Genomic DNA, 10,350 nt, shown 5'->3' on the forward strand with positions numbered 1-10,350 from the left:
GCCTTAAAATGGCAGGCAGACACTGACTGATTCATGAGGAAACACACACTGAGGATGATGTAGAGGATGATGAAGAGGATGAAGGTCGCTCGTGTTCACTGCTTCAGCTGGAGCTCAGCAAGAGCATCAGAATCATGTGCTGGGATTCATCAGAGCATCTTTGAGTCGTCGTGGATCGCTTCTCAACATCTCTCTTCTTCTGAAACATCCAAACTGAGCTTCCTCTCCTAAAGGAAGAAACCGAATAAGTTTGTCATTTTTACAGCATTTCAAGCGTAATCGCTGGTTTATTTCAGTGAAGATGTTACTGATTTCAGTAGGGAAATTCAAACAAACCTTAAAACGTAAACCATAAAAAAGCATATTCGTTACATGAAATAAAATAAACACAAAAATTAAAAAAGTTTTTTTTTGCAAAGGCTACATTTCCCATTTTTTTATTAAGCTTAACATAATATAAAATAACTAAAATTAAAGTAAAAATAAAATAAAAGGTAAAAAAAAATTTATATAGACATGTAAAAATTTAATAATATAAAAAAGTAAAAATTTAATAAAAATTATAAAAACACATCGATATTGCTAAAACTTTAATTAAAAATAATAAACTATATATGAATAAAAACTGTAATATTATTTCAGTGATACTAAAATAACACTGGTGAAGAAACTATTTTCACAAACAATTACAAAGAAATGGCAAGTAATGCATTAAATTAAATGTGAACTTTAGAAGTAGAAAATCTGAAATAGGATTTTCTTTGTAAAACATATTTCAGTTATCTTTGTTTTATTTACAACTTTGAAAAATCTTTTTTTTGTAGTAAGTCAGTCATTTGTAGGTTGATTGTGTTTCTGTGGCTCTGTTTGTTTGACATCAAAATATAGTCTTTCCCTTTTCAGTCTTTGTGTTAATATTTATGTCTTGTTTTCCAGTACAAATATCTAAACATTGTTAAATCAATATACATTTACTTGAGAAGCAAAATTACATTAGATAATAAGTCTTGTTTTCTGAAAAATGTCTCAGAATGAAGTGAGTTTGTCAATGAGGTCAGAAAACAAATAATCTTGTTTTCTGACCCCTACACTCTTAAAAATAAAGGTGCTTCACGATGCCATAGAAGAACCTTTTTTGTCTAAATGGTTCTATAAAGAACCTTTAACATCTGAAGAACCTTTCTGTTTCACAAAAGGTTCTTTGTGGCGAAAGAAGGTTCTTCAGATTATATAAAAAGGTAAGAAAGAGATGGTTCTTTAAAGAACCTTTGACTGAATGGTTCTTTGTGGAACCAAAAATGGTTCTTCTATGGCATCGCTGTGAGGAACCTTTTGAAGCACCTTTATTTTTAAGAGTGTAGGTACATATTTTTTCTTGTTTTAACTTTTTTTTTTCTTTTAAAAACTCTCAAAATCACACATTTAATACAATGTGTTACTTTGTAATTATTAGTAAACTTTACTAGCAACTTCTGAGTGAAAATGGTTTCAAAGTAAATCCAACAGCACATTTGTGGAGTGAGTTTAATGTGTAACTGCAGGTTTTGGGAAGACTTGTGTTTAACAGATGTCAGATTCAGACTCAGATTCACCCGTCTATCTGTCACACACACACACACTCACACACACACACACACACACACACACTCTCTTTCTCTCTGTCACACACACACACACTCACACTGACACTCACACACACTCACACACACACACACACTCTCTTTCTCTCTGTCACACACACACACACTCACACTGACACTCACACACACTCACACACACACACACACTCTCTTTCTCTCTGTCACACACACACACACTCACACTGACACTCACACACACTCACACACACACACACACTCTCTTTCTCTCTGTCACACACACACACACTCACACTGACACTCACACACACTCACACACACACACACACTCTCTTTCTCTCTGTCACACACACACACACTCACACTGACACTCACACACACTCACACACACACACACACTCTCTTTCTCTCTGTCACACACACACACACTCACACTGACACTCACACACACTCACACACACACACACACTCTCTTTCTCTCTGTCACACACACACACACTCACACTGACACTCACACACACTCACACACACACACACGGATGCATTCGCATTGAACTGTCAGGACTGAGAATGTGAAGTGAAAGTTACTCCACTCACCGCAGGATGTCAGTATGAACCCATGAGATGATCAGATGAACCTGCTCTCTCTCTCTCTCTCTCTCTCTCTCTCTCTCTCTCTCTGGAGTCCATGATTAATGTCTGTTGAGGATGTAGAAGTCTTCAGATCCGGAAAACAGACCATAAATATCCTCTCAGTTTACAGATCTGAGACTTCTGGAACTAAACACGGGAATCAATAGCAGGTCATGTGCTCTTATGTAGGACAAACACTGTAAAAGTGCAGCATTTTGGCTTGTAGTAGTTGATGTTGTGATATTAAACTACTAATATCAAACTATTAGTAGAAGCTAAACTACTTTAACATTCAGAATCGCATTGAAGGGAGAAACTCTGAATGAACGTTGATGTGTGTGAGTGACATGACATTGACCAATCACAGGAGTTTGGGGCGGGACTATCTGTTTGACTGGCCAATGACAGCCCAGTAGGAGGTTAGAAATAATTTTTTGTTATTTTTGTAGTTCAGTTAGATGACACACAGCTGCTTCAAGATACAGTTTATCTGTAACTGAGACTCTCAGAAAACGATGATAAGACCCTTGTTAGTCTCAATATAGCACTATATCAATATATAACTCTCATCTGTATGTATAATTAAGGTGATATGATCATTAAAGGGTTATTTTAGTATCAATGAGATACTAATATAGTTTTTGTTCAAATTTTGAATATAGATTTTATTTTTATACTTTGCTTCCCTGTTAATTTTAAAGTTTTAGTAATTTGTGTTTTTGTTTTTCTTATTAGTTTTTTCTTTTTTTAATAATTTTTTTTTTTTTTATTATTTTATTTTAGTTTTAGTTATTTTAGTACATGAAGTTAAATTGCATGAAAATGAGAAATGCTGCCTTGGAAACAGAAATAAAATAAAGTTAGAATATTTTAATTTATTTCAGGTAACATTTATTTTATTTTAAGTAACAGAAATGTTTTTATGGTTTTAGTTTACTATAGCCCTGTTCCATACAGCATTTTGTTATAATGAATTTTTTCCCTCTTGAGGTCAATTTATAATTTAAGTTTTTTTGCATCAGAAATAGTAATTACATTTTTCATGACCATTTTGAATAAAGGCTGTTTTTGGACAGGTTTTGGGCATTCTGAACGTTACAGTATGTTTTCACAGCACATCAAATGCTTTTATCTCAGAAGATGAAGGGAAATGTGATTGTTGCTCTCTGTGTTTATAGGATCTGTCTCTCAGACGTGTCTGTCTTCTCCTCTGCTGATGTTCCAGGTCTTTCCACTGCTGCCGCGTGACTCTGGCCTGATTTCTGTGCTCCCAAAGCAGCTCCTGGACTCTAAGATACACATAAACACGCCAACATCCCTACAACGTGTGCTTAAAGCAACAGTTCACCCAAAAATGCTGAAAATGTGCTGCAAATATCCTCACCCTCAAGCCATCCCAGATCAGGATGAGTTTGTTTCTGCATCAGGTTTGTAGAAATGTAGCACTGCATCAGTGTCTCAGCAATGGATGCTCTGTAGTGAATGGGTGCCGTCAGAATGAGAGTCCAAACAGCTGATAAAAACATCACAATAACCCACAAGTAATCCACAGCACTCCAGTCCATCAGTTAACATCTGGAGAAGACAAAAGCTGAAACTAATCCAGCATTAAGACGTTTTTAACTCAAATACCATAGAGTCCATAATCCATAATAACTCTTCCTCCAGTGAAAAAGTGGTCTGAATCAGGAGAGAAATCTGCACAGATCAAGCACCGTTTAAACAGCTCTAAACAAATATGTGGCTAGATTTTGATGTGAGAGACAACAGCAGATGCACTTTTTCACTGGAGGAAGCCTTATTATGGACTCGTATTTTAGTTAAGTTAAAACGTCTTAATGAATAACTTCACAAGACATTGATTGGTAATTGTGTATTATTGTGATGTTTTTATCAGCTGTTCGGACTCATTCTGACGGCACCCATTCACTGCAGAGCATCCATTGCTGAGACACTGATGCAATGCTACATTTCTACAAACCTGACGAAGAAACAAACTCCTAATCTCACATGAGCTGAGGGTGAGGATATTTTCAGCACATTTTCATTTTTGGGCGAACTGTTCCTTTAAGAGTTTAGAAAGTGTAACTTGATTTACTCTTCACTGCTGCAGATTGTAAGACTGACTTTTCTTCATCAATCTGAACACACGCAGCGCTGCAGAAAGGCTCATATTGCGGTCTCACAGCACAATCACACTCATAAGAGCTCCGTCAGCGTTACGAGAGACGAAACCGCAATCAACCCACAATTCTCAGTCACTCCACTCACAGCCATCACTTGTTTTTTTCTCACTGAATGCAAGACAGACTCCCAGCACACACTGTTTCTCCTTCAGTTTGATCTCCTGTGTTCTGCTCCAGCTCTGGGCTTCTGACGTTACGCTTCTCGTCAGCTCGTTTCTACCGAGACACAGTGACAGAAATGCTGTTCTTCCTCAGTATTTCTGTCTTGTTTTCCAGTTCCAATGTCTAAAGATGCTTAAATTGAGATGCATTCACTAGAGACGCAAAGCGACATTAAATACGTCTTGTTTTGTGAGATAGGCCTACTGATCAAAATGAAGTGAGTTCATGATTAAAACAAGAGCAAACCAATGGACTCAGAAAATCAAGTTTTCGCTCCCCATCGACAGATATTTGCTCTTGTTTTAAGCATACTTAATTTTGATACGTTTTTCAGAAAACAAGCCTTCATATCTTCATTTTGCATTTCCATGCAACATTTAATGCCATGAATTTAAGACATTCCGCTCTGATTTAAGACCTTTTTAGGCCTTGATTTTAGAAAGGCCGGTAATTGCCATTTCTTTGTAAATATTTGTGAAATTGACTAGCAGTTTCTGAGTAACCCCAACACCATTCTTTTTCAAGCGTACTTACAGTATTGTGAGGCCTAAAAATATCTAGTCTGGGATTTTAAATTAATTCTGGAAATAAGGTTCAGAAGTTTGAAACACAATGAAAACAGAAAAATTATAATATAAAATGAATGAAGAAATCTTTCACAGTTTTATGTTTTCATTGATCATGAAACTCATTTATTGACATTTACTGACAATTTCTCTCTCTTGCTATTTGTTTATTTATTTATTTAAATTTTGCACTAATTTATAAAATAACGTACTTTTACACTTTTAGAAATAAAGGTTAGAACCATTAGAAGAACAATTTTTGGTTCCACAAAGAACCTTTAGTCAACAGTTCCTAAAAAAAAACATTGTTTCTTAATGTCAAGAACATTTGAACAATCTTAAGAACCGTTTTCAACTATAAAGAATGTTGTCGGCTCTTCATGGAACTAGTAGACACCAATAAAGCACCTTAAGTTTAAGTGTGCAGTCTGAATGTTCACGAGACTGCTGGACTCCAGTGTGCATTAACTGTTGCAGACACAGAGACCCGTGTGATGTTTAATCAGCAGCAGAGTCTAATAAAGCAGCTGCTAATGAGATGAGGTCTGGTGATGGGATCCGGCTCTGTAGCTCCTGATGCTGTGTTCTGGTTGCTCCGTCGCCGGCCGACCCTAATTCAGCCCGGTCCATCTGGATCATCCTGCGCCGGAGCTCCTGAAAGCGCAGTATCTCCAGCTCATCGTCCTCACACTGATCCAGTTCAGACAGACGCAGCTTCTCCACGGCAGGAGCCTCTGGATGAGACACAAACCAGAGTTTAAGCTGAGGTGAGGCCTGCCACACATTTAACATGACCACTGAGCTCACTCTCACACAAAAACAGTTTCTATGTTTCAATGCAACCGCATCTGCAGGAGGTCATACAATGATATTTGTTCTAGATTTGTGTTGGATGTTATCTTTGGAATGGAAATATGGATATTTTATTTGTAAACATCATGCTTTTTCCGCTTATTTCGGATCGCGAATCATTTGATTCAGATCGGGACTTCGGAGCGGGTTCGCGAATCTTTTTTCTGATTTCTTTTTTTACTTAAACAGTAAAAAAAAACATCAAACTATTAAGGCAGTACAAAATCAAAACAAAGAAAAAATAAAGAAATGAAGTATACACAAATACATATCCCTTAAGAAAACCGTGGTTTTACTACAGTAAAATTGTAGTAACCATGTTTTTTTGTTTAACCACAGTTTTACTATATATGCCTATATAATTTTCAGACATTTTCTAGTTATTTTAGTACATCAAGCAAGTTAATCAAAATGAAAATGACAAAATATTGCCTTGGCACTAGCTAAAAATAAATAAAAAGTTATTTTTTAAATTTTTAAATTTGATTTGATTCCAGTTAAAGTTAGCACAACAAAAATTGTTGTATGGTTTTGGTTTTAGTTAACTATAAAATAACTATTGAAATAAATCTGTAATAACATATAAATATCGGATGAAAAACTTAATATTTAATAATAACTGAAATAGAGTAGGTTTAAGTTGAAGTACTAAAATTACGGAAACTAAAAATGGAATAAAAATAAACAAAAGCTAACTAGAAGTATTTAAAGAAAGAACTAATAAAATTGACAAAAGTACATAACAACGTTACTAAAATCTTCACTGAAATTAAAATATAAAAATGAAAGCTAAACATTTTTTGATTATTAATAAATACCATTATAATATTGAAGTAATACTTAAATAACACTGGTTCAATCTGCACCCTGAGATAATTAATTGTAATTCCTAATTAGTCCATGAAAGAAGGAAGCGCATAGCAACGGCCGACTGTGCTCTTTACAGGTTTGATTATAAATCTAGTTTATTTATAAACTAAAGGTAAATATAAATATAAAAAAAATAAAAATAAAAATGACAGGAGTACGCAACAATATTAAATTGAAACCTGAAAATATTAAAATAAAAGCTAATTCAAATAATTAATAAATAATAATATAATAATACTAAAATAGCACAGTTTTTTTACGATATAATGAGGTTAGAGTTGTGTTTTTTCGGCCACATATTGAAAGTCTCTCCAATCAAACCACACTCCCGCTGATCATTTGATTTTCATTTTAAACCTCATTAAGATCTCAGCATCATTCCCCATAATGCATTGTGTAATCAGACGAGAGCTGTCTTTATCACTCGTCAGTCTAATGAGTGTGAGATTATTGCGTCTGGGGTTATTGATCGTTTTCACAGCAGCGCCAGAATCCAGCTGAGCTTCACGAGCGTCTCAGTCGAGCAGAACCAGGGCAAGGAGCTATTTTTGAGGCAGCCCATCCTTTTTATGCAAAGCCACAGATGGCACACACACACACACACACACACACACCTACACACACACACACACACACACACACTCACACATACACCTCACTCTCAGGTTTTTCACCTTCACCCAGTTGTGAGGAGCGCAAGTAATGGAGGATGGAAGGCAGGCCGCGGCTCAAGACGTCCCGAGGAGGAAACGTGAGCGGACAATTCCTCAGACTCAAGGCCTTCAGCGTGATCACGTGACCTGAGGAAAGACAGAGGTACAAGCTCAACATCACGTGTTCGTCATGTGCTTCGCAAACACACGTGTGCGTACAGACCCAGCTCTGGAGGAAGTGCCGAGATCGGATTGCCCTCCAACAGTAAGGTCTTCAAGCATCTTAAAGACAGAAGAGGAAACGAATGAGAAGCTTGATTTGCAGTTTGATCACTGGAGTCATTCTGTGCTTTGTGACTCTAAACTGTAAAATTCATCATTAAACTTCAAAAAATTATGCTCTTTCTTAGTATTTTTGTGTTGTTTTCCAGTACAAATATCTAAACATCACTGTAAAAAAAATTCCGTAAAATTTACGGTAAAATAACGCCAGCTGTGGTTGCCAGAATTTTACTGTAAAAAATACGGTAGCAACGTTTTAGGTTTTACGGTTTTAACTTAAATTTACAGTTAAATACCGTAATTTCATTAACTGATATAATGTTAATATACCAACCTATTGAAGTACTGAAATCTGTTTTGTACCTTTGTAATACACTGATAACCACCAAATGCAGGTGCTGATGAGAAAGTCACACGATGAACCAAAGCCCATCACAAGCAGCTTTTAAATAATAACATATATAGAAGGTGCACAGTGTCATTCACACAAACACTAAACACCATCACGGTAACACACATGAAACTGAAATCATGCAATAAACATTCATTTAACAACATTAGGTGTAACACACAACCCTAATACACAAAACTAAGAAGAAACAGTTAGTTCAACAAAAAAACATCATTTGAAATGTAACGCAGGGTATTCTGGGAATGTCAATTTACGGTTATTTATTGTAAATTATACGGTCTTTTTCACTTCCAAAAACGGTATACTACCGTAAAATTACATGTAATGTCCAATACAGTTTTTCACCGTATATAGTAGGGGAATTTACCGTTAACCATTTAGCAGGTTTTTACTGTAGCATTTTTACAGTCGTTTACCGTTAAATTCACGGTCATTTTTTACAGTGATCCTTAAATCAAGAAAATTATATTATTAAGTCTCATTTTCTAAAAAATTTATAAAATTTATGTGAATTTATGATTAAAATAAGAACAAATATCTGTCAATGGAGTCAGAAAAATGAACTTCATTCAAAGAGAAAACAAGATTATATTTCTTACCGCATTGGCAAATATTTGTTCTTGTTTTAAGCATAAACTCACTTCATTTTTACATATCTTTTTGAAAACAAGACTAAATATCTTAAGTCATTTGTTGTTGTTATACTTTATTGTTCAGCCTTGGCTGAAAAGTAGTCTTTGGTCTCGCTTCTCAAGTAAAACTATATTGGTTTAAGATATATATATATTGCAGTGTCTGAGTGATGTCCTTCATAGCTGTGCTACATTGTAAAAAAAACATTTTTTTTAAAGTTGTAAATGAAACAAAGATTACTGGAATGTCTTAATGCTGGATGTGTTCCAGCTTTTGTCTTCTCCAGATGTTAACTGATGGACTGGAGTGCTGTGGATTACTTGTGGATTATTGTGATGTTTTTATCAGCTGTTTGGACTCTCATTCTGACGGCACCCATTCACTGCAGAGCATCCATTGCTGAGACACTGATGCAGTGCTACATTTCTACAAACCTGATGAAGAAACAAACTCATCCTGATCTCAGATGGCCTGAGGGTGAGGATATCTGCAGCACATTTTTGCATGGCCTGTTTCTTTAACTCGGATTGTTCTCTCACCTGTGTTTACCGATGGCTGCTGGTAAACCTGTGAGTCGATTGTTTCTCACATCCAACCAGACAAGAGACATCAAACTGCTGAAGAAACGCTCAGGAAGGCTGCTGATCTCATTCCCCTCCAGATACAAGCTCTACAACAAAGCAGAGGAACATATGTGAGTCTGAATTATACTGTATGAGCTAAACTGTCCAAGCACACTACAGATGTGATGACTATAAGAACCCTGGTGTGCTATTAAGCTACCTTTAGATGTGTCGTGTTTAACACCGATGCTGAGATGTTCTTCAGAGCTCTTCTGCTCATGTACAGCATGTCTGCAGATGCTGATTTTTCATCTTCTTCATCTTCTTCACAGCGGAGGCTCAGATGGAGCGCACTCATGTCTCTCTCAGTGTTTGACGTGCGCGTGTATATTACTGTAATAATCACATGTGATCGATCATATTATGATGTCTTGTTTACATCCGTGTGACTCCAGCATGCTGCCAGGTGGGATGTTGTCAGTCGTTGCTATGGTGACGGCGAGTGAAAGCGAAACCAAAACTATGGTGAGCAGCGGAGGCCAAACATCCGAACGCGTTTGAAAAATGCGCTGACTGAAATGTCTTGTATTCATATTATTCATAACTTTTGTTAATTTATTTGTGAAACGGCGAAGAAGTACAATGACAATAATTTAAAGAAAACACTTGCCCCTTAATTTAATAGCCTAATATCTTTAATAGACTGTATAAAGTATTTATTCAGTGACACGATCGCTCTACACTATTGGTCAGGTAACAAAATGTGCTTCATGCGATAAATATTATTATTTCTTTTTTTTTCACTTCAAGAATATTAGGCCATATTAAAGTCTCAGTCTCAATTTACACACTTTAAAACAAGCACAGTTGACCAATGTTTTGTGCAATGTTCTAAAAAGACTTGTAAAAACACGTAGACCTAAATATATATATATATATA

The 10,350-nt window shown here is 35.9% G+C and overlaps 1 protein-coding gene across 1 annotated transcript; it reads right to left on the minus strand.

Moving 5' to 3' along the window:
- Positions 1-5,643: 5,643 nt before the first annotated feature.
- On the minus strand, positions 5,644-9,768 carry LOC107754012 (leucine-rich repeat-containing protein 27). Its single transcript, XM_016570313.1, has 5 exons — positions 9,631-9,768; positions 9,387-9,517; positions 7,744-7,802; positions 7,542-7,667; positions 5,644-5,879 (listed from the first exon to the last, which is right to left on the minus strand). The coding sequence occupies exons 1-5, from the start codon at positions 9,766-9,768 to the stop codon at positions 5,644-5,646; spliced, it is 690 nt and encodes a 229-aa protein (XP_016425799.1).
- Positions 9,769-10,350: the final 582 nt, after the last annotated feature.

The sequence above is a fragment of the Sinocyclocheilus rhinocerous genome, unplaced genomic scaffold, assembly GCF_001515625.1.
Source record: "Sinocyclocheilus rhinocerous isolate Xijiao unplaced genomic scaffold, SAMN03320098_v1.1 scaffold1494, whole genome shotgun sequence".
Taxonomy (NCBI): domain Eukaryota; kingdom Metazoa; phylum Chordata; class Actinopteri; order Cypriniformes; family Cyprinidae; genus Sinocyclocheilus; species Sinocyclocheilus rhinocerous.

What these genes read in the sequence shown, in the direction of transcription:
- LOC107754012 (XM_016570313.1), bottom strand. Translation starts at nt 9,768, where the DNA reads ATGAGTGCGCTCCATCTGAGCCTCCGCTGTGAAGAAGATGAAGAAGAT. An exon ending in TAAACACGACACATCTAAAG is followed by an intron (nt 9,518 to 9,630) that starts GTAGCTTAATAG and finishes GCTTTGTTGTAG; the next exon opens with AGCTTGTATCTGGAGGGGAA. An exon ending in CTCCTCACAACTGGGTGAAG is followed by an intron (nt 5,880 to 7,541) that starts GTGAAAAACCTG and finishes TGTCTCATCCAG; the next exon opens with AGGCTCCTGCCGTGGAGAAG.